Source organism: Mastomys coucha, unplaced genomic scaffold (genome assembly GCF_008632895.1).
Source record: "Mastomys coucha isolate ucsf_1 unplaced genomic scaffold, UCSF_Mcou_1 pScaffold18, whole genome shotgun sequence".
Taxonomy (NCBI): domain Eukaryota; kingdom Metazoa; phylum Chordata; class Mammalia; order Rodentia; family Muridae; genus Mastomys; species Mastomys coucha.
The window spans coordinates 73,011,750-73,036,391 of record NW_022196900.1 but is presented as its reverse complement, the minus strand read 5'-3'; the positions used below and the strand labels follow the sequence as shown (position 1 = coordinate 73,036,391).

Sequence of the window (24,642 nt, the reverse complement as noted above, 5' to 3'; positions counted from 1 at the left end):
TGTGGCTTTCTCTGTGTGTTGTGGGACTGGCTGCAGAGCTTGCGCCCAAGGTCTGCTCAGAACACTAATGCAGATAGAAAACTTCTGTAGTGACAATTGTGAGTAGGGAGAAAGGGTAGATTACTGGCTTCTTGCACATCTGCTAAAATGCCAGTTACTGCAGTGCAATGTTAGTGACCTTCAGTTGTGATTTGGAGAAGAAAGGACCACAAACAAAGAAAAGGCATCAGAATTCAGAGAAAGCTACTGAAAGTAAAAAGAAACTTTAATAAGTTTTAGATGTAATAGCACCTTATAAGATAAGTTGCATCTTCGAATATCAGCTAGTATCAACTAGAAAAATACAATAAAACATAAAATATTTCTGTTTTAAAAAGCAAAGACAACTGGTAATGGAAAATGAATTTATTTAGAGTTAGGTCAAAACAAAATAAATGCTACTGATTTCCCTCCATCTTTTTTTTTCTATAGAAAATTTCATATAATAAATGAAGCAAAACCCAGGAAATCTGCATATGTTAATTTAGCCACAAAATAAGCTATCAAAACTGTGTGAAATCACCTCTTGTGAGTCAAGGTCTTTTGGCTGGCACTAAGAATACTAGCTTTGCTTTATTACCAGTGTAGGATTTCTAGGAACATTTTAACTCCTTTGGTTCCATTGATTCAATAGTCTGAAAATCACAAGGCCCTCGTTGTGTCTCCCTTTAGTATCTATGCATCCATGGGGATGATGGTTATAAAGGGCTAACATCCTGGAGGACAGGTAAGTGTTTAGGGATTATGTGGCCAGTCAGAGAGACAGCCCAGTGGAAGACAGGCACACACACACACACAAGCTGGGAAGGAATCTGGAGGACAGTTAGAGAAAGAAGAACAAGAGAGAATGGGCAGGAGATATTACAGGCAGTGTAGGAGAAGCAGGACAGAGGCCAGAGAGAAAGCAAAATAAGGATAGACAAGTCAGGAACAAAAGCAGGTGACAAGCAGAAGGTGCTTCTGGAAGCAGGCTTTTAAAGCTGCCCTTTTTTCCACCAGTGTTATTTTAGCTTCTTGAGGTGCAGATAGATCCCATTCTTGGATTTTAGCACAACTCTTGACACAAGGACTGGGACCCTGGTAGGATCTGGCAGCATCTCAAATCGGAGCAGGGTCAGGGCCACAGCCACCTTCAGTTCATTCATGGCGAACTGTTTCCCGATACAGTTTCTAGGACAGGCAGAGACAGTAAAGTGAGATTTGGCCTCAGACTTGTTCTTGGTTTATCAAGCATTGACCAATCAGTCCCATCCAGAGTGGGGCATAGGGTCTTGCTTCATGGTCCCAGCCTAATTATTTTCCTAATAGGTCTCACACTCACTTGTCTTGGTTCATGGACTCATGATTTTTGACAAAGCCTTTTACTCTTCAGGACTAGCTCTGACCCTAGTTCTGCTCTAAGACACATTGGATGTCATTTGAATAGTGTCAGCACCGTGGGGCATAGAGTCCTAGAACATGAGTCTTTTAATGACTTAATGGCTAGTCAATTCCCTCCACTAACCATTTCTGGATCTCCAGCCTGGGTTCCCCTATTCCAGACACTATAAGAAGGGTGAGTCACATTCCTGAAAATTATTATCTATACATAAAAAAATGTAAATGATTTCTGGATGAAAGTTAAATAATAGTGAAGAGGTACAAACCTCATCTTGGTGTTCTTCATTCAGAGAATGGGAAGGACTTCCCTCCAGTCTTTCAAACTACCAGCATCTGTAGCCATGTAGCCTCACTCCAGAAAGGTAGTCTCCTGCAATCCAGTGGCTGCCTTATGGTTTTTTTTTAATTTGATATTTTTATTTTTTTAAAGCTGTTTAAGATGAAATTCTTAACCCTGGATAAACTTTATCCTAAAAATATTCCTTCCAGTGAAATTCCATGCATCTAACCTGCTCTGTAGGAGCTGATTCAGCTTCAGAATTACTGTATCAGAAGAACATGTTTTGTAGCCATTAATTATGAGATTTTGGCCCGGAGGAGTCCTGTACACCGAGGATTTTCACAGCAGCCCTTTGCTCACTCAGCAGTTTGCCATTGTACCTGCCTGCGCCAGGAATAGAGATGTCCTCAGGGACAGTTTAATGTGTTCATTCCTGTTTGCCACCATTTCCTAGGCAGACCAAGCCTGTTTGCTAAGTCCCATCCCTTTTGTTTCCAACAGGAAAATTACATAGAAGTTGCCAAAATTTTTATACTCAATGAAATTTTGGTGAAGCTAAAAGCCACAAATATGTGAGATGATTGCCACTAGTGTACAGTTTACAATGATCTGTGAACTTTCACAGGTAGGACTTTAGCAGAAGGACCAGCAAAGTACCTGGATTTTCAATGTATTGAAATATAGCATATTACCTAACATATATTTTATATGTGTTATATACATACATATATATGTATATGTGCATATATACATATATGTGCATATAAATATAAGCGCTCATAAGTTCATTGTAGAATGCAGCTGTTGACTTAATTGAAAAGATAGGATGGGTTATAATGAGAACTTAGGGAAATGAGTCCTTCCAATCAAGATTTCTGACAATTGAAAAGAATGCTTTAAGGTTGACTTATGTGAAAGTCTGAAAATGTGATATTCAAAAATTGGGAAAATAAGAAAATATGTTAATTTTTAATACAGATTTTTCGGTGGCCACTGAGAAGTGGGTTAAAAATCTCTGAGCTGTGTACTAAAATACCTTCTTTCTTTTTGGAACAAACAGGATGTCCCATTTAGACAAGCAAGTCAGCAGTCATGTAACTAGGCATCAGAGAGCCCTAAGTGATCGGAAATATCAAATACTGACATATGACAATCACGTCCCCTAACCCATTCCCTATACCTTGCTCCTGCTGAGAAGGGTAGGAAGGCATGGGTGTGCCGGGGGTTGTCTGGTGCAAACCTAGAAGGGTCAAACACCTGCAGAGAGAGCATGAGGACCTGGATGGGTGAGAGTCAAGCCTGGTCCCAATACATAAGGGACAGAATTCCTGAATTAGAAAGTGGGAGACCTCTTCTTTCCCCAAGGTTTTCATACCTCTGGGTTTGGCCACAGTCTTGGGTTATGGTGAAGGCCATAAAAGGAAAGAGAAACACAAAGTCCTGTGGGGGCAGAAAGGACATAAATGAGAGGGTAATTATGTCAAAGATGTAGGGACAGTGAGGGACACACATACACAAATGGTGTGCATATTTGAGTCATCACTGAGCAAATTGATCTTACTGGGGATGGAGAGTTGAGTAAAGAATCCATTAGAAAATGGCAATGACACATCAATTATGAATCAAGAGTGTCTTGCTTATGATAAACATATAAATGAAAATATATCCTCAGTTTTCCATCAGTTTTGGTGACTATACATTAGCTCACATAACATTCACAAGACCCCTGCCCAGCCAAGGAATACATTATTTTATATTCATTTTCAGAGTCTCAACGAAACTAGTTATCTTTCTTATGTTCACACAGCTTCAATGTGTCAGAGGTGAGATCATACCTAGCCATGAATTAGTTAATTTATGTTTCACTACCAGAACAGGTAACTCAGATCTTACCATTTCTACCTCTCTTCTTCCATCAAATTAGAGGTTTTGAATGGGCTGGGGTATACTTAACACACAGCATGAAGTTATCCTATCTCTCTCATTTGCATTCACTTGTAGACAAAATTTCATCTCTGCAGGGGCTTGTCTCAGTCCTTTTCAGCCCATGCTTTTTATTTTTTAAGTCATGGAAATTTCAGGGCTGAGAATGACATTTAAGTAGAGGGTAGCATTTATTTCTCAAAACATTACTGAAGAAAGTATTATTAGTATCAGGGATTTTATAACATTATTCCAACTTCAAAGGAAAATCCAACATACTGAGAAATGAGAGAGATCTAGTGAGAACAACAGAAGCATGAGTGCTTGGGTGAGGGGGTTGGAAAGCTCATACCTTTGGGTAAGGAGCGCCCATCTGGGAAGGTGACAGGTGAGTTGAGCTCTCTGCTCACAAGTGGTACTGGTGGATAGAGCCTCAGGGCCTCCTTGATGCACATTGTAGTGTAGGGCAGCTTGTCCAGGTGGTCCCTGAAATGAAGCCCATATGGAAGAGTCACACAGAGCTAGGAAAACCAGAAGGCATCTTCTGTAAGAAGACAAAGGTCTCTTTCATCTTGAGTCATTCTCACCAGGTAACAGAGGTTCCATTACCCAGGATGTTCTGCACTTCCTCTCTACATCTCTGTTGGTGCTCAGGGTGGGTGGCCAGAGCATAGAAGATCCAGGAGATTCCACTGGCTGTGGTGTCATGACCCTCAAACATGAATGTGTCCACCTCTGCACTCAGGTCCTCGTCAGACAAGCTCTTTCCATCCTCTGTCTGGATGAAGGTACAGATGAGAGAGCAGAGTTTTCTCCTTCTCTTGTGCCTCTGGACCAACCCTCAGGCCTGTATTTCTACTTACTTGGGCAAACAAGAGGATGTCCAAGAAATCCAAGTGCCTCTTCTTCCTGACCTTCTCTACCTCTGCCTCATTCTGCAGCTGAGCCTTTCTCATACGGATCACTTTTTCTGTCCAAGGACAACAGGTACAAACAGACAAAGATAAGGTAAATGTTAGTGCTATACAAGTATTCTTGACTCTATAATCACTATGTCTACAAGAGTCCAAGATACATGTAAGCATAAGTAATAGGATCAGGATTAAAAGCCTAGTGTCAAAAAAAAAAAAAAAGCCTAGTGTCATATTATGTAGGCCATGTCTATTCAGATTCACAGCCCACAGAAACCATAGATAACATAATCCCATGGGTCTGACACAACATTACCAATGTAATGGCATGAGTATTCCCTGGAAAGCACTTCATGTTAATCCAATAGCTCCCCAAATTATACAAAAGTAGCAGATCCTACAGAGGGGCCTAGTGGACTGAGCCTAAGAGACATGATCATATATTTTGGATGAGCATGGCAAAGGAAGAGAGACTGGAGGTGGGAAAAGACAGAACCTGTGTGTTTATGAGCAATCTGACAGGCACAGTGGAATGCGCGGCCATTGGAGGACAAACTGTAGATGGTATTACTCTGGTGAAAGCCATTCCTCGCTCTCAAGTAAACCAGGTGTGTCAGATCTTCAACAGCCTTAATGTAGGCTTTGGAATTTCTGTAGCTAAAAGGCACAAAAATATTGGTGACTATGATTCACAGACATAGTAAATTATCTGTAGATATTCCCTCATTTTCCAACTGAGGTACATAACTGAGGTACACAATACTTCTGTCTTAGAGCAATTTTGATCCTTAAACTTTTAAGGATTGGTGAACACCCAGGCTTCTGCACTTGCTATGGGTTTTCATAGGTTCTTAGGCTGTATTGCATCTAACTGAAATTTAATAAGGCCAGAGCTGGGTCAGAACCTTGCTTTTTGGTGACTATAAACATCTGACTTGCCCCATATCCTGCCTTCAAGTAATTTCACAATGATTGGTGACATCAAGAATCCTGCAGCTCAATAGTTGTTACTCACTCCTCCAACTGGACACTACCCTGGTAACTGAAGGCACACTTCATGATTGTTTCCATGGTCATCAAGGAGATGTCTTGATAGATCTCCATAGGGCAATCCTGGCCCACAAGCTGTTCCCATTTGTCCTGTAGTAAGAATGGAAAAGTACCCGATTTTCTACTGAATACTTATAGTAAAGAGACTGTGATCTTTCTATGAATCTATAGATGATGTGTTCAGAGTCTCCCATCTTGGAGATCAGGAAACAAGAGCATGAAGCAAAGTTTTATAATTTGATATCTGTTTATTACAAAAATTTAACAAAATTGAATGTCTTTTCATGATGTCAGATCACAGTTTTCACCTTTTTTGGAAATAATCATGACTTTTCAGTTGATGAAGCAGACTGGGTCACCTTTTAGTTTTCTGATGGATATACTAGACTCATAAACTCAGAAGAAACACATATATGAAAAAATGTGGAAATGGAAGAAAGCCTGCTGGCCTCCACGAATACCAGGATGATCACAGATTTTTAATTTGTTCATTTATCAAAACTGTACTGGGCACTGTAAAGTCACAGATCAGAGTCCAGTGGGTGGTGATGGTGTGGCATGTTTAGGTATGAAGATGTTGACCTTGAGTCACTCATGATGTCTAGTACAAAGCTTGATTTTGTGGCATCCTTAGACACTCCTTCTTACAGTGAAGCTACCATTGCTCAGATCACCATGGAACTTATAGACATGCTGTCTGCTGGGATTCCACTGCGATGAAGACTTAGCTTATAATCACTGTGGTGCTCTTTGCCTTGGAAAGTGATTCCAGCATGACTTGATGCTGCTTATGGTGACCTTGGGGAAACTCACTAATGCAGTAATGGGTGTTATTCTATGTGACAGTATGTAATAGGTATGTATTGGACAATGTTTGAGTGTTGAGTCATATGCACCTTGAGGGAGGAAGGATAGAAGGGAGAGAAGCAGAAGATGAATGGTACTGAAGAGAGGGGGTGGGATGATAGATAGATAGATAGATAGATAGATAGATAGATAGATAGATAGACAGACAAATAGATAATATATGGATTGACAGACAGATAGACAGATACTTACTAGCATCACACGGACAGAGTCCACCATGATTCCCACATAAGGCTTAAGGATGTCCAAGTGGAAGGCTGGAGTTAACATTCGCCGATGCTGGAACCACTTCTTCCCATTCAACAGGAGCAAACCATATCCTAGGCCAGAGATATGAGCATATATTTACTGAAGAAAGAAAGACCCAGAGACCCTTTGGACAATTTGGAAGGAACTATGGTTAGAAATATACAAAACAGCTCTGAGGAAGGCCAAATTTCTTAGACAACAGCCTAAACGATACAGTGCATTTCAGAAATGGAAATCTTACAGCTAGGCTGGTATGATTGCTGTGGTTATAACAGCTGTGAGGTGAGGGTTGAAAAAAAAGTCGTGAAGAGCAGAAGTGCCAGTTGGAAGTTCAGAGGAATGACATGCCAAAAGCTGAGGTTCAGGGAGGCTCAGCATTAGGTAGGAGCGAGAGTCTGGCTAGAAGAAATAAGACTTGATTTAAGGAGAGATCATAGCGCAGTTTACAAGCACCTGTTACCCTGTGATCCAGAGGCAACAGTTGGGGAAGCTAAGTGGGTAGTGTTCTCACTCCCAGTTTAAGCATGCGTACCAATCCAAGGAGCAAAAGAACTGTAGGTCTGCATAACTTTTGGATCTGCAAGAGAAGAAAGGTATGAACAGCTTCCTGGAGATCAAGTAAAATAGGCCAAATAAGCTGTTTTCCAGACTGTGGCCTGTCATAAACCCTTGATGACTTTCAGTGGCCATTTTATACCCTTGCCTCTCTTACTTTTCTGTTACAGTTCTCAAAGTTGGTCTCAAAAGACAGGCTCCATTGTACCAGCCACTAAGTGTTGCAGTCCCTGTGATGTTCACACTAAGAAGCACAAGTCATGTCTTCAAAGGCGAAGAGTAAGAAATCCTTTATGGTTCTTCCATAGTTAGTTGTGGCTTTGTAATTCTAGGACCCCAGAAAATCAACAATGAGGGCTTTAAAAGATAAATCTTTGTGCATGTGTAGGTTATATGTGGGTTATATCAAGGGGAATGAGTAGTAGTGCTTCAAAATGGATGGATGAAATGCTATTGCTTTCTAGAATGTCACAGACCCAGGTTGTGAACCCTGGTTGTGAAGCCTCTCTTCTGAAGCTACAATGCTGTCGCACTCTCACCTGATCGCCCCAGTATCGTCTTCATGTAGTCAGGGTCATTGATCACGACACGTGCACGGTTCCCCCAGAGCCACATTACATAGGTGGTTGGGAATTTTTCTACCCATAAAAGTGTCTGCTGGAGGTCCTGGTCCTTTGGGAACAGACACACACACACACACACAAAAAAAAAAAAAAAAAAAAAAGAAGTACTGTTTAAAATAACCATGCAGCCCTACTGGCTGCTCCGAAAAGCCATCTTTGTATTGTTTCCAGGTTATGCTCTGAGCTCACGGCAGCCACCTTTGCCACCCACCGCCTTCTCCAACGCGGACTCCAGCAGCTTTCTAGCCAGAGTCCTCGAACTCGACTAATTCCTCACTCGCAGCATTAGACCACTAGCGTGCCCCACTGTGTCAGACACAGCAGTAAACAGCAGCTCTGAGATCACCACCAAGGACTTGAAAGAGAAGAAGGAAGCTGTGGAGGAGGCAGAGAATGGAAGAGATACACCTGCCAATGAGAACATTCAGAATGAGGAAAATGAGGAGCAGGAGGCTGACAATGAGGTAGATGAAGAAGAGGAAGAAGGTGGGGAGGAAGAGGAGGAGGAGGAAGAAGGTGACGGTGAGGAAGAGGGTGGAGATGAAGATAAGGAAACTGAGGATGATGAGGATGATGATGTCGACACCAAGGAGCAGAAGACTGACGAGGATGACTAGACAGCAAAAGCTAACCTTACACACCGTGACCTATTCACCCTCCACTTCCCATCTCGGAATTTAAACATGGTCCCCTCGAGTAGAGAAGCAGGTCCTGCCCGCCCACAACAGGCAGTGCCACCCACAGATGACATGCACTCTCCACCACCCCACCAAAACCACAACACCAATTGGCAACATGGGAGGAAAAGAGAACCAGGACTTCCCAGGCCCTGCCTTTTTTCTTAAAAATACTTTAAAAGGAAAATTTGTTTGTATTTTTCATTTACATTTTATATCTTTGTACGTATGGTTAGGGGGTCAGCCATTTTAAATGATAACGGGTAATTCCCATCCCATCCTTTAGGAAGCTCCTTGTGGTCATTTTTCATAATTCCACATGTAGACGCCAGATTCTGTGCTAGGCCCTGGTATAAAGGGAATACTGTTCTTGGCTGCTAAGAGCTCATGGAACTGGGTGGACACAATAAAGCACAGAGTTAAATCAATCCTGTTTAATAGGGTAGTGCTCACATTAGTCCTCCCATGAAGGCACTCCCTATCACTTGTATGTTGGATTGTCCCTCCAAGTTATCACTGCTAGAAATTACCTTAGACTCCAGAAAATAGATCCACTTGTGTCCTGTACCTGACATCATCCCTCCACAAGAAAGGCAGGCACTATATTTTTATGCCTTAGCATATTTGAGATCTGTGTATTGACAAGAGATAAGACCCCAGCAAGAGATTGTACATTTATCTCTGAGGCTGAGGAGGTAAACTGAGTAGTCCTCAGAGATCACGTGGTTATCATATAATCAATAGGTTGTGTCTTCTTACCTTGAGGGTGTTTCCAAAAAGCCAGTGGGAAGGTAAGGATGGGAACTGCTGGAGGGACTTGATGAGCCATTGTCTGTGAAGGTAATATTGGGCTGATTTGAACAGCAGCAGCAGCAGGCCAAGCAAAGAGACCACTTGGAGGAGTCCAGAGATACCAAAAACATTTGTGATATGGGTGAGCTCATAGATATCCATAATAAAATGCCCTGCAGATCACCAACTGTTGCTGTTCCTTCAACACCCACATTTAAGTATGGCATAGTCTGCTCTACCTTCCTGTGGGAGGGGTTCAGAGGTGATTGATTAACCAGAAAGATCTACTTTGGCAGATAGTGAATTCAAAGCTGTTAGATTTGATCACGGGGCTCATCAGACCACATTTTCCTATAGTGTCATAGTTATGAGCAGGTACCTTGCAGCAAATGTCTGTGTATCTGTGAGCTCTCTCTGTGTTTTTCTGGGCTTCAGAAATGAAATGCTCAGCTTCTAGTGATGAGACATCTCTCTTCATCCACGATAGCTTGGTCCTCAGAGCTGATATGGGGATTTCTCCTAAGGTGTATATGCTGCCCAATCAGTATACTTTAAAATGGCTGTGTCCACTGTATCTTCTAACTCGCACAGTCATCAGGTTCATTCTTTACCACCTCATAGCTCAAGATTTGCTTCTATTGTTTATTTATTTATTTATTTATTTATTTATTTATCAGTTATAAGTGTAACCATGAGTGTGTGTATGGGTAGGCATGCTCATGTGAGTGTTGGTACCCAGGGAGGTCAACAATGCCAGATCCTCTGGAGTTAGAGTTATGGGTCCTCTGTAAGAGCAGTAAGACTCTTAACTACAAAACCATCTTACCATCTCCTCAAATGGACATTTTTTTCTACTTTTCTGGGTGTTTTCAAAATTCCCTCATTTCCCTTTGGACTCACCACAGTCTCTGGTGTGAAAAAAAAATCTTGTGTCTGCTTTGAGGCTCTCTGTCATGTCTGAGACCTGTACAACTTTAGCTGCTGGCATTGGGAATACTCATGTTTATAATACCGGATTACTAGAGTGTCTCTGAAGATGATGGCACCTTCCTTAGGAGGCTGGCCTCCAGAAATGTGAAGGCCACCAAACCAACTCAAACCAGTGATGTTTAGGTTCTTGTCTCTCAAATTTGAGGAATAAAATTTATAGGCCATAGGGGATGAGCTTTAGAGCTTTTGTAAAATGTTTGTATTATGTTTTCAGCTTTGTAATAAGTTTAAAGGAGACAGACAAAGAGAGAGAGGGGGAGAGAGAGAGGGGAGAGAGAGAGAGAGAGAGAGAGAGAGAGAGAGAGAGAGAGAGAGATGAAAGACAGACAGAGAGACAATGAGAGCAATAGTAGCTTCCATATAGAAGGAGGGTTACCATCAAGCTGTAATCTCAGGGATTTTTTAAAAAATAATTTATGAAAAAAACCAATGAGGTGTGGCGAGGAGGCTGAGGCCAACCATGTGTTACATGTTACATAATGTGTTCCTGTTACATAATCAGCCTCAGGCAGATAATAAAAGAAGATAATAATGGAAAAAGAGACAAAGCTCTCTGATATTCCTAACCTCCAGCAAGATTCATACTCTAAGTTTACCAATGTCTAATTTATTACCGTGACTTCAGGGGTGAAAATGAGTAAGTTGGTGTGTCCAGCTGAGTTTAGTCATTGAGAGCTCACGAGTCATTGAGTTTCAATGGACTCATATATATAATATTTTCCCTGGGTCTGGTGTCAACTACTTTTATGATGGCCCATGGCTTCTGGAGAATGTGTTAGTCAGCTGAAAAGGCTCAAGTTCCAGTTCAGCTTCACTATTCAAGTAGTTAACAATTTACCCTCTGCGCCTTAGTGATTTCTTTAACTGGGTGAGATATTTAGATTTCCCAAAAATCTATCATGAGATTAGTCATTAATTAATTCCAGAAGTACTTCTTGATCTCAAAGTTGGTAAATTTTGAAAAAGATGCATGTTAGGGCTTTCCTGGAAGAAAGAACTATCCAGCCAGGATGAATAAAGCAAATACAGGAAAAACGAGTTCCTTAAAGGTTACTGGTTGATCAACCAGCAGGTGCTAATATGGGTCCCAGCAGTTTATGGAGATTACACCTAATAAAAAAAGAGGTGGGGATGGTTTTGTCCCTGGGGTCTTTACCTTCACTTTAAAAAAAAGAGAATTTGTTTTCCTCCAGAGAATTTCCAATTTTCAGATTTCAGACAGGAAGACATAAAACACATTTGAGGAATAACTCTTCAGAAGGCTCCTCTACTCCTCTTCTGAGCCTCCCACAATTTCAGTATTATCTCTAACATCCTCCCACGTCACTGTCTACTGCAGCTGTGATATGTTGATCATTATATAAACTCACTTTTTTTCTTCTCTGAATCCTGAGTTCTGGCAAAACCAAGGACAGAAGGGATATGCAGCTGTTTGCAGTCTGTGCCTCCAACCTCTCCTCCTGCTCTGTGGTTGTTTTCTACTGACAAATGGTAATACGGTGTAATACATACCTAATGAAATCTTATCCAGTTGTGAAGAAAAATGAAATTTAAGAGAAATGTGTAGAACTTAAAAATAGATGTACTAGGGGTAAACAAGGCCCAGAAGAACATATGTTGCTGGACTTTCATTGTGCCAGCGCCTTTTTAGGTCTCACTTGCTTAATGCAGAGTGTTCAAAGTCAGGAAAGTAAGAAGGGAGAATTGGGGGATTGACTCAGGAAGCAGGGAGAACCAAACATAGGTAAAATAAGAGTAACCAGGGAGAATACTGTGGGTTGTAAAGTTCAAGCAGGGAGAAGGAGGTAGGAGGGGTGGGAAAATGAGAATGAAGGAAGAGAGGGAGGATGACAGAGATGAGGGAGAATGAACAAGTGGCCAGGTCAGGCTCAGCATGAGGAAGGTCCTGAGAAAGGCAGGAATGGGAACTGATTCAATAATGACTCAGAGTCAGTAGTAGATGCAAGCTGTCGGTTCAGGTACTCTTTCTGTTCCCTGAAGATTCTCATCATTCTTCCTTATTCACCTTCCTTCCTTCCTTCTTCCTTATCAGTCTTGTGCCTTCCCCCCTCTAATCATTCGTTTTCCTTCTCCCCTCTCATGCTTTAGCTTTCTCCCAACCAGAGAGCCTCAGTTCAGTCTTTCATTGACTAAAGGCACACCATCAGGGCTTTAATCATTATTGATAATATTCTTAGAAGTTTTAAAACTTATGTAAATTCTATGAATCCTGAATCATTAGTTCCAACCTCTGCTTACTTAAAAAAGAAACTAAACACAAAACAAAAGCACATTTCCTTATAGGTTTACACAGCCTGTTCTTCATGGGTAGCTGGGCACAGCTCTTCTGGTTTCCTGCTGCAGCAGATAGCAGTCCTTAGTAACTACTTTCATATAAGAACAAAAAGGTGACAGACTACTTAGGTTGAAATGACTTCTTGCAAAGTTTTAAAATTTATGCAAGTAAAGCAGCTATCACTCTCTAATATATCTCTAGGCATTATCATCATTTATAGTTGGTGTACATAGGTATATATAATATATAATTGGTGTATATTATTATACCAACTATATGTATATAGTATGTGTTTGTATATATATATTTTATATATGCTAACTATTGGCATCAGTTTACCTGCAATAGGTATATTCTTTTAAATTTTACCTTATGTCAATTACAAATAATGCTGCAACAAATATTAATTCCCTTACTGTTTTTAATATTCTTTCTTTGTTTAGTGCATTTGGTGTTTTGATTATTTGGTGTTTTGATTTTGACAGGAGGAATTTCTTTTCTGGTCCAGTCTATTTGGAGTTCTATAGGCTTCTTGTATGTTCATGGGCATCTCTTTCTTTAGGTTAGGGAAGTTTTCTTCTATAATTTTGTTGAAGATATTTACTGGCCCATTACATTGGGAGTCTTCACTCTCTTCTATACCTATTACCCTTAGGTTTGGTCTTCTCATTGTGTCCTGGATTTCCTAGATATTTTGGGTTAGGAGCTTTTTGCTTTTTGTATTTCCTTTGACTGTTGTGTCAATGTTTTCTAAGGTGTCTTCTGCCCCTGAGATTCTCTCTTCTATCTCTTGCATTCTGTTGGTGATGCTTGCATTTATAACTCCTGATCTCTTCCCTAGGTTTTCTAACTCCAGAGTTGTCTCTCTTTGTGATTTCTTTATTGTTTCTAGTTCCACTTTTAGATCCTGTATGGTTTTGTTCATTTCCTTTGCCTGTTTGATTGTGTTTTCCTGTGAGTCTTTAAGAGATTTTTGTTTTTCCTCTTTAAGGGCTTCTAGTTGTTTGCCTGTGTTCTCCTGTATTTCTTTAAGAGAGTTATTTATGTCCTTTTTAAAGTCCTCTATCATTGTCATGAGAAGTGACTTTAGATCCGAGTCTTGCTTTTCTGGTGTGATGGTGTGTCCAGGACTTGCTATGGTGGGAAAATTGGGTTCTGATGATGCCAAGTAATTTTGGTTTCTGTTGCTTATGTTTTTATGCTTGCCTCCTGCCATCTGGTTATCTCTAGTGCTACCTGCCCTGGCTATATCTGACTGGAGCTTGTCCTTTCTGTGATCTTGGTTGTGTCAGAACTTCTCAAAGTCCAGCTGTCTCTGTGATCCTGAGATTTTGGGTGTGTCAGAGTTCCTGGGAGTCAAGCTGCCTCTGAGACCCTGAGATTCTGGTTTGACCAAGCTCCTGTGACCCTGTGACCCTGTGATCTTGTGATCCTGGGTGTACTAGAGTGCCTGGGAGTGGAGGCTCCTCTGGGGGCTATGAGACTGGCTGCCAAGTTAGTGCCCAAGGTATGCCAGCGCAGGCCAGAAGGAACCCAAGCCACTGGTCTGGCAGGGTTCCTGCGTCCCTGGGTCCTGCTGGTCCCAGTTACTCTTGGTGGTGTTGGAACAGGTGCTGTGTCCTCCTCGCCCGGATCCTAAGATCCTGGGTATGCTAGAGCGCCTGGGAGAGGAGCCTCATCTGGGTGCTGTGGGACTCTACTGTACTTTTGATCCTCATTTCCTGATGCCTAAATCCAGTGCACTATATGTTCTTGTGTATCCATTTATCATATCCACACTTTTTATGATGAAGTTTCTGTTAAAGTTTCATGCCAATGCTGCATAGGTTATACAGTTTTATTATTGGCTTTCTATATATTCTCATTTTCCATGATGAACAAATCTTCTGCCATGATGTGGGCTATTTAACTCTCCAGTCTAGTTTTAGTTGTTCTATAGCATAGGGCCCAGGTCACTCGGTACAAAGTAAGCATTGTCATCTCTCTCTTGCTCAACTTCTCCATTTCCTGGGTCAGCGTCAGGCCACTTACCTGTCCCATCTCGTGCTTGAATACTGACACTTGTTCTTGTGTGGTTCAGCTCCTTTTTTCACTCACAAGTCTAGGTCATAATGAAGGTGAGATACCTTCGCTGAGTATGGCTACTGTGAACTTCATCATATGATGCTGAAGTAACTGCCAATATCCTGTCCATTCTCAACTCACGTTCTTGCCTCAATCTTCATGTCAAGTAAGTACTGATGCCCAACCTGCCCTTTGCTATCCCTTCTCAAAACATAACTGAACTAATCTAGCTACCTGAAAAGCCTAGGAACTGCGAGAAACATCCTGCCTAAAGGTAATACAAGTGGGGTGAAATCCACTCAGGGAAGCAGAAAATGACATCATGTCCCATGCAGAGGGCCTCGGAGAATTTTGTCTATGGCATCCAGGGTTCTGGCCTATAAGTAATTAGGAGAAACAAGAAATCTGTGCTTACAAAAAACAAGGGAAGCAAGTTCAAAGTTAAGTAAGGTGTTAAAAGCAGAGGCAATATCCCAGGGAACTTATTGCAAATGCATGGGTTATGTGTGTAGGCAACACTCCCAAGGGTCATGAGCCCCAACATTCAAGCAGTAGTCAGCTATGGGCAGGATTCATGAGATCCTTTCTCTTTCAGGGTTGTCAGGTTGTGGGGGAACAGGGAGTTAACAAGGAGTCCTGTGCGGGAGGATCTGCCTAGGATCTCCCAGTTGTGCCGGCCCTGCTGACTTCACGGAGGGGTCTCAACCGACGCTCGAGACGGCAACTCAGCTCGGCTCACCAGGGGTCTGGAGCCAGCTCAGAGATTAAAGCCAGAACCAGTAGCCCAACATTCAAAAGGGGCTGTGACTTTGATCTGCCTTCCTGCCCTGGAGTCCTAGCTTTGATATGCCCGTTTCCCGCTCTCACCTATTTGCTAAAAGACTTGACTTTGTTGCCTCAAGTATATATATTCCGTTTCTCTAAGTAAAGAACACACCTCGATAAGCATCCTTTCCTGGTGTCTCTTCTTTGTCCCCCCTACCCGCTTATTTTCACAGAACCTCGAGTTCCCCCGTTCGTGAATTACCCACGGTATGAAGTGAAGCTGCGGGTCGGTTTCCTTCACCCAGTAGCAAGGCCTATTTGCCCTTCTGTGCAGCTGGATTCACCAAGCCTTCTAAAGAACTGTCAGACACTAGTGTGAGGCAAGCTGTCACAAGGCATAGCTAAGCTACACTGTCTTCACTTTTGTGAAGAGTAAGGTTCCCAAGGTTCACATGTCTGGCCAAACGTGAAGCCTTTCTTGCTCATCTCAAAAGTGGCTCTGACTTGCTGCACTTCTGAAGCATCAAATGTGAGTGATAGTAATCTTTTAATAGCCTGAGGGCCTGATTATTTTTCCATAAGAAGTGTTTCCTTCTCTGACCTCTCAAACAAGACCCTGTTGTCTAAGCTCAGTTACATAGGAACCTTACAGTTGTATGAATGTAGTTATCAAATGTCACATGGGTGAGGCCTCCTGGAACATGTGGGATCCTTGTTGCCAGGCTAGAGGGAATCCACAATATCAAAGAGCTTATTCATTTCTAGTCTCTTAAAGTCTCTCTTCCCATTAGTCTCTCTCTATTCCCTCCCTCTCCTTCAAAGAGTATAGGAACAACATGCCACCTTATGAACTTTATTTCGGGGGACTCTTAAAATGTAAGCTGGTAGGTGGAGAAACTGAAGGAGAGATTTATACGGATACATGAGGTGACAGTCAGGGAAGGACTGTGTTAGGTTGGTTGAAAAATGGCTCTTTCAGATGTGCATGTCCTAATTGTGATAGAACTAAGAACAGGACCAGTATTACCACTTTAGGCACAAAGCAAGCATACACATTGGGAAGATGGAGAAATGACCCGGAGATGGAAGAAGAGATGCTTAATGATGGTGTTGGATTTTAACACTTAGGAGTGCTCTTGAAACCTAGAAATGCAGCTATAGGTGATAGAAAGGTAAAGAGAGGCACAGTGATAACCAAGGGGTAATGGCACTGCAATGACCTTAGATTCAGTCCAGTGAAATAATGAAAAAGCCTGATATTTAGAATCATAAAGACACATACTTCTCTTGTAATTAGCTATGACATCAGTCTAAAGCTCAAATTAAGGAAAGTAGTAAGCAGTAGAATACATGGAAGTACACAGAAGAGAAGGCAGGATGCAGATTAGGGAGATCATTAAAGTCAAAGGTCAAGCATGCAGTGTGGTAGGGGACAGGTAGAGAGAAAAGCAAGTAGGGATCCCAGAAGAAGTCGAGAAAGACTGACAGACAAGGAGACTGGAAGCACAGCAGAAGGTTGGTGGAGGTGAACAAGGTGAGAAGAAAGAAGGAGATATGAACAGAAGGATTGGGGACAAGAGTCAATGACAGAAAGACAGAATGGCAGGCAGCATGCCATTGTAGATGTTCTGTCCTGTGAAGATTATTAGAGCTTTTTGAGATGCAAGTGGATCCCATTCTTGGACTTCAGCACAAGTCTTGGTATGGGGACTGGGATCCTGGTGGGATCTGGCAGCAGCTGGAAGCGGAGCAGGGTCAGGGCCACAGCCACCTTCAGCTCATTCATGGCAAACTGTTTCCCAATGCAGTTCCTGGGTCAGAAAGGTACAATAAAGTAAGTGGCCTCAGGTTCTGTTGTGAGCTGTGTAGACATTGCCCTCTGTGCTCTAGCATAGAACTGGGTATCTAGCGCACTCTTATATGACTCAGCCTGACCCCCCTTCCCTTACAAGTCACATATGTATACCTCTAGCTTGGGCCTTAATTCTTGCTGTCTTGTTTTTTTTCTTTATATTTTTTATTCTGGGGATTATAATATAATTACAACCTTTCTCCCTTTCCTATCCTCCCTCCAAACTCTTGCGTATAACTACCTAACCTGCTGCCACCATCCCTGTTCCTCCTCACACTGTCCCTTTCCCCATCCTCCTTCCCCTTCTCCTCTGAGAGGTTTGAGCTCCATCTTCTAGTATCCCCGACTTGGACACATCAAGTCTCTGTAGGATTAGGCATATCTTCTCCCACTGAGGCCAGGCAAGGCAGCCCAGGGAGGGGAACACATTTCACAGAGAGGCAACAGCTTTAGGAATAGCCCCTGTTCAGTTGTTGTGGGACCCACATGAAGACAGAGCTGCACATCTTCCTCGTGTGTGTGTGTGTGTGTGTGTGTGTGTTACTCCAGTCTGTGTATGTTCTTTGGTTGGTGGTTCAGTTTCTAAGAGCCACCAAGGGTCCAGGTTAGTTGACTCTGTTGATCTTCCTGTGGAGTTCCTATGCCCTTTGGAACACTCAGTCAAGCTCCATCAATGTTTAACGGTAAATCTCTGTATCTGTTTTAGTAAGCTGCTGGGTGGAACCTTTCGGAGGACAGTTATGCTAGGCTACTGTCATGCATGTCCTTTCTTAATCCTTTACAAATAACCCTCTTTTCTGAAACTGGCTCTAATCCTGCTTTGAGAGGCAAGGAATTAGCCAGTTAAGACCAGTCCTCTTTGTAGCAGTCTTTGGCTAGTTGACTTCCCATATTAAGAGTTTCTGATCCATCAGTGAGGATTTTACTGGTCAGGGCAACATGGAGAAGGATGGATCACACTCTTAGGAATCACTGTCTTGGGGGCAAAGTCAATATGGTTCTAACATAGAAGTCAGATACTGATGGAGAAGTTCCTGGAGAATACACCAGGTTGGGGATCCTCAAGCTCCTGTCTATCTGCCTCCCACTCAGTGGTCAGACTCCAGTTCATCCTCAGTCCACAAATTTTATTCCAGGACTGTCCCTGTATGTTGCCCTCAGTTTCCTGTCTGGACCTTACTGGTTCTCCCCAATTCCCTCTCTTCATATTGACTCTCCTATTGTTCCAGACTAATAGGATAGTGTCTAGATGGCTCAGCTGCAGCCACAATCCCTGTAAGTTATTGCCTCCCCACCTTCTACCTTTCCAGCCCCTATTTATCTCAGCAAATGCTGATGCCAAGAAGAAACTCTCCATCTCCTTCCTCTGTCCATCTCCCTCTCTGCCCCTCTCTCCATCTATGTCTCTCTCTCACTGTCCCTTGTTCTGTCTCTATCTCTGTCTCCTCCCTCCACACGCCCAAGGTTCACTCCTCATCCTTCTGCCAAGGTGTGACATTGGTGTGCTTAATTGGAGGCCACAGCTCAGTCCAGGGCTTAGGAAAGTGTCAGGAATGTTGATTATTCTACTAATAAGTGAGTAAAGGAAAGTATCAAAGAAGAAGGAAAGGATGTCTGTTTTGCACAGGTGTGGCTGATTCTGTAGACCAGCTTTCTGTTCTTGCTGCTAAACTGGAGGCAGGACCCTAAGTCTCTGCACTTTTGTCACAGCATAGGACTTGGCCCAGAGAAAAATAACTTTGATAAATACCTTTGTGTGTGGATTTTACTAATTTAAAAAATGCATTAGAGTACACAAAGGGTAAATATTTTTATGGCAATTGAACTACCTGATTCTGTTTTATTTGTCAATGACCTCATCATGATTTTTAACTGAGCCTAAGAGGAAGTGTTTACCCCTAGGTAAATCTATCCTAGATAAAAAAATATGCTTATAGCCTGCTCTTGGATAATTGATTAGGCATGGTAGAAGTCACAGAGTTGTGGACAAAGAAAGCCTTATTTCTCTTCATTACTTCTGTGGCAATTCTCATTCCATAAGATGGCTGAGTCCTTCAGCCTTTACACATTTCATAGCAGCTCTCTGCACTGTAATGTTCCAGCTCAACAGCCATTTCAGGAATGCTTGTTAGTGTACACATAGTACATGTTACAGACAGGTCATGTCTAATGTACTTTCCACATTCTTCAAAACTGGTAAGTAGATCACTTCTCTCCTAATTTTGTCCTTTGGGAAACTAGACCTCTTAATATGCAGTAGAAATTTTGTTGGGCTAGAAATAAAAAACATATAGAAGAAGACTCCTGGGTGTCTACCTCACCACAGAGAGCTCTCAACTTTTCCACACATGACTTCAACACAATTCTAAAAACACAAAAATGTTTTCATAGTCATTGTTGTGGCTGATTGGTGAATTAAATAGAGGTGGTAGGAAGGGCTGAGCGTGATGGAGACATCCATCCATTCTTTAAGATATATAACGGATGAGGGAAATAAATGCCTAAGAGCCAGTTTACATGAGAAAACCTCAGTATGAAGATTCATATTCTAGAAGTGAATGAAAATGTCAACATACACTGAAGTTGCAAGTGCACACTGATGCAAACTTACATGGCTTTTGGGGAAAGTATTCTGCCAACCCCTCAGCTGCACCCTTAAATACCAACTCTTTGGGGGGGGACACAGAAAATGCCTCCCACCTACAAACACCTGAAGATGTCACATAGGAACTAGGAAATTAAAGATTCTAGATATGTACCCAGAGACTGCCCTTTTCTCCATTCATTACACCTCACCTTGCTCCTCCTGAGAAGGGCAGGAATGAGTGGCTATGTCGGGAAGACTCTGGTGCAAATCGAGAAGGATCAAACACCTGTAATGTGAATACCAGATTCAGGGCAGCTAGGAGTCAAATTCCTGCTTCCCACTCATGAAGGGACCAAATGTCCAGGAGTGAGAGTGGGAGAAAGTGTTGGTCCTGAGATATCTTCCCTTGACCTTCTCCCATCACCCATTTTACCTCTGGATTTGGCCACACAGTTGGGTTGTGATGAAGGCCATAAAAGGAAAGCATGACTGGAATACCTATGGGGTGAGTGGTACAAAGAATGACTGGTTATGCCAATGGGTAAGGCACTAGCTCCCGTATTCTGCAGAGAATATGCGCACATAAATGGTCTGCATGCTGGAATCATTTTAATCACAGAGAAGTAGGGTGGGCTCGGTGAAGCACCGAGTGCGAGTTACTCCCCTAACACATGAGCCTGTGTGTGAGAACAAGAAAGCATTTGAAAGTCACTATTATATTAAATCAAATGATAACTCTCTTTCATCAAATGTCTTTCATGAGCCTTTGCCACACTCAACATTCACAGGCTTCCAAAAACAACTATTGTATACTCATCTTTAGATGAGATTCTGGAGCCTCAGCAAGACTTGTTATCTTTTCTTGTTCACACGGCTTCACTGTGGCACAAGAGGAAATCTTGCACAATGATGATTATGTGGATTTTCTACCATGATTCGGAACTAAGATCTGGTCATCAGCTGAACTCTCCCATCAATTTGAGGGTTCCTTAGACAGTGGAATATGTTTCATCCATGACATGGGAGACCCTGAACTTTCTAATTTGCCTTCACCCATAGAAAGAAACATATTTTCCCAATGCTTACCAAGTTCTCTTTTGTGTCATGTAATAATTTAGCAACTAATACACAAAGGCTGAACTTCAATATAGAGGTTGGCTTGTATTTCCTGAGATTTTTCTGATGTCTAACTGTATGCAAAGCATTCACACACTACATTCTAACTTAAAGTAAAAATCTTTTCATCACTACTGATGAGGCATGGGAAGTCCACTAGATATTTCACTAGTTCAAAATTGCTGAAGCACCGTGGAATTCCCATTCTTCTTTGCCCCTGCTGAATTGGTCTGGGGAGTCCATACCTTTGGGTAAAGAGCGCCCATCTGGAAAGGTGACAGGTGAACTGAGCTCTCTGCTCACACTTGGTACAGGTGGGTAGATCCTCAGGGCCTCCTTGATGCACATGGTGGTATAGGGCATCTTGTCCAGGTCGTCCCTGAAATGAGGCCCACCCAAAAGTCACACAGAGCTGGGACAACCAGGAGCTTCCCATTACCGGAAGACAGAAATCTCATCCATCTTGAGCTCCCACTCACCAGGTGATAGAAGCTCCATCTCCTAGGAGACTTTGGATCTCCTTCCTGCATCTCTGTTGGTGGTCAGGGTGTGTGGCCAGAGCATAGAAAATCCAGGAGATACCACTGGCTGTGGTGTCATGGCCCTCGAACATGAAAGTATCCACTTCAGCACGCAGATCCTTATCAGATAAGCTACTTCCATTCTCGATCTGGATAAGGCCACAGATGAGAGAGTAATGTTTGTTTCTTACACTGTGATTCTAGGTCAAGTCTCAAGTCTCCCATCTGGTTTCATACACTCACTCTGGCAAACAGGAGGATGTCCAGGAAATCCAATCGTCTTTTCTTCTTAACTTTTTCCAGCTCTCCCTCATCCTGAAGTTGAGCCCTCCTTGATTTGATCACTTGATCTGTCCAAGGATAGTAGTTACCAGGCAGAGATGAAAGCACACATAAGAGGCCCGTATGCCCTCTTTCCCAACCTCTACTCCCCCTGGAGGCCAGGATGCATATAGTCAAGGGTTGGGTAAGATATGAGAGGCTAGCATACCTAACAGAGATCAGGTTGCCCCTAGGGATAGCAACTGGAGAAGATCTTTTTGGATCCTGCTGGGTGATTTCATTTCATATCACCAATGTGATGCCCCAGGTAACTATTACATATCATCCATCTTCCTACATCTTAGCTTCCTTGTACTAGAAAAGTACCCAACATGAATTAATCTTACACCCTTCAGAGGACCAAAGGACCTAGTTCTGCCTCAGAATTATGGTTGGTCTCTTTAGGCTGACCCTGGTAAAAGAGGGAAGAGAAAAGAAATAGACAGAACCTGTGTGATCGTGGGCAATTTGGCAGGCACTGTTGGCCTGGCAGCCATTAGAGGACACACTGTAGATGATGTCATTCTGGTGAAAGATGTTCCTCATACGGAGAAAAAAGAGATTGTTCAGGTCCTCAACTGCCTGGATGTAGGTCTTGTATTTTCTGTGAATACAATGGAACAGAACAGTGATAAGAAGATATGACCCAGAGACATATTTTGGACAGAGATAATTCTAGGATGCATGTTGTTTCTGTCTTTTAACTCCTGCAACCACCATGTCTTTAGAAGATGACTTGGCATTCAGGCTTACATCTATATGGAAATCTGTGGTATATATGAGGCAGGATAGAGAATGTTATGTTTTGTGGACATTAGTATCTAAGCTGTTCCATCTACTTCTCAGGTGAGGCCACATTAGTCAGCAAGACCAAAGCCTCTATAGTTCAGGGATATTCCTCACCTGTCCAACTGGACACTGCCCTCGTGGCTGAAGGCACACTTCATGATGGTGTCCAAGGTCATCAAGGTGATGTGTTGGAAGATCTCCAGGGTGGAATCCTGGCCAACAATCTGTTCCCATTTATCCTGTAATAGAAGTAAAGAACTGACTCCAAGTCTCCCAGAGGTTGTTGCTAACTAGAACAGACTCATTTCCTTCATCTCTAGATATGATTTTATGACTCCCTGTATCAGATGTTGTGATGGCTGATTTTCATTGTCAATTTAGTTAAACTAAGAAACACCAGAGGGACTCCCTGTGGACACAGGATGTTCTGACCAGGGAAGTAGGTAGGCTAATTGCATATATTTACTCTCCTCTGCAGATCTTCACTTCTTCCTCCTTCCCTCTAAGTCCAATCCCCTAGTCTCATGCTCAGCTCCTTACAGAATTCTGCTGTTGCCTATCCCTTTCTGCCCACATCCTGGTGGAACACCCTGCTTTCCTCCATCTTGTAAAGCCCTTCAAGCCCATCTCTATTTCTAAGTCACAAGTCCCAATACTCAGAAACAGATTTTACCTGGAACCCCCAGTGCCCATACCTATCAGGACCTCAGAAGATTTTTAATAGGCAAAACACAGCCCCAAAGTTCTCCTAAAAACCAGAGAGGAAACAGAAACTGAGAAACAAAACACCTATTCGACAAAGACAAGACCAGTTAGCATCACCTAGAATTATAATCTTCCCAGTCTCAGATGCTTAGCTGCCAGCAAACAATAACAGCCAGGACAATGTGTCCTACAACTCTACCACAACTGGTCCTGAGTATTCCAATATAGTTAAGTTCAAGTAAAAGACCTTAATACATCCTTTATGAATACAATAGAGGTCCTTAGAGAGGAAACAAATGAACTCCTTAAATAAATTTATGAAAACACAGCAATAAGTGGAAGAAAATGAACAAAACCACTCAAGCGCTGAAAGTGAAAATTGAATCAATAAAGAAAACTGAGGGAAATCTGTAAATAGAATATTTAGGAATTCCAGCAGGAAACAGGGAGGCAAGACTCACCAACAGAATACAAGAGATAGAAAAGAGGATCTCAGGGACTGAAGATGTAATAAAAGAAATTGATACATCAGTCACAGAAAATGTTAAATCTAAAAAGTTCCTGGTACAAAACATCCAAGAAATCTATGATACCATGAAAAGACCAAATTTAAGAATATTAGGAACAGAGGAAGGAGAAAACATTTAGGTCAAAGTCAGACAATATTTTCAACAAAATCGTAGAAGAAAATTTCCCTAACCCACAGATGGAGATGTCTATCAAAGTATAAAAAGCATAAAGCACCCCAAATACACTGAACCAGAAGAGAAAGTCCCTTCAGCACAATAATCAAAACACTGAATGTACAGAGCAAAGAAAAAAATACTAATACTAACAGTTGCAAGAGGGAAAGACCAAGTAACATAAAGTATTAGAGTTGCACTTGACTTCTCAATGAAAACTCTAAAAGCCAGAAGGGCCTGAATAAATATCCTGCAGTCTATAAAAGACCAAAAATGTCAGTCCATTCTACTATAACCAGCAAAATTTTCAATAACCACAGGTGAGAAAAATAAGATATTCCATGGTAAAAACAAACTTAAATCAATATCTTTCTACAAATCCAGTACTACAGAAGGTGCTAGAAAGTAAAGTCCAAATTAAGAGGTTAACTACATTAAAGAAAACACAGGAAATAAATAATCTCAAACCAGCAAAGTCAAAAAAGGGGAAACTCTAACTCTCTCTCTCTTTATCTCTCTCTCTTTATCTCTCTCTCTCTTTATCTCTCTCTCTCTTTATCTCTCTCTCTCTCAAACACACACACACACACACACACACACACACACA

General features: G+C 42.0%; 2 protein-coding genes across 2 annotated transcripts in view; one reads left to right on the top strand and one right to left on the bottom strand.

The window, feature by feature from the left end:
* Positions 1–1,040: 1,040 nt before the first annotated feature.
* The window catches only part of LOC116095749 (cytochrome P450 4A14-like), a 48,670-nt gene continuing 25,068 nt past the window's right edge, over positions 1,041–24,642 (bottom strand). The window contains exons 5-25 of the mRNA XM_031377012.1: positions 22,762–22,886; positions 22,308–22,462; positions 21,781–21,887; positions 21,496–21,686; positions 21,262–21,395; positions 20,334–20,398; positions 20,110–20,186; positions 17,114–17,272; positions 16,099–16,184; positions 9,314–9,519; positions 7,794–7,926; positions 7,232–7,276; positions 6,643–6,770; positions 5,549–5,673; positions 5,030–5,184; positions 4,486–4,592; positions 4,210–4,400; positions 3,975–4,108; positions 3,075–3,139; positions 2,880–2,956; positions 1,041–1,209 (exon numbers count right to left, since the gene is read on the bottom strand). Of these exons, the coding sequence (XP_031232872.1) occupies positions 1,041–1,209; positions 2,880–2,956; positions 3,075–3,139; positions 3,975–4,108; positions 4,210–4,400; positions 4,486–4,592; positions 5,030–5,184; positions 5,549–5,673; positions 6,643–6,770; positions 7,232–7,276; positions 7,794–7,926; positions 9,314–9,519; positions 16,099–16,184; positions 17,114–17,272; positions 20,110–20,186; positions 20,334–20,398; positions 21,262–21,395; positions 21,496–21,686; positions 21,781–21,887; positions 22,308–22,462; positions 22,762–22,886 (2,634 nt within the window). The remainder of the gene's footprint in view (positions 1,210–2,879; positions 2,957–3,074; positions 3,140–3,974; positions 4,109–4,209; positions 4,401–4,485; positions 4,593–5,029; positions 5,185–5,548; positions 5,674–6,642; positions 6,771–7,231; positions 7,277–7,793; positions 7,927–9,313; positions 9,520–16,098; positions 16,185–17,113; positions 17,273–20,109; positions 20,187–20,333; positions 20,399–21,261; positions 21,396–21,495; positions 21,687–21,780; positions 21,888–22,307; positions 22,463–22,761; positions 22,887–24,642) is intronic.
* Positions 8,000–8,494, top strand: LOC116095226 (prothymosin alpha-like). The gene is made up of 2 exons (XM_031376731.1): positions 8,000–8,048; positions 8,175–8,494. Exons 1-2 carry the CDS (start codon positions 8,000–8,002, stop codon positions 8,492–8,494), a joined length of 369 nt encoding a protein of 122 aa, XP_031232591.1.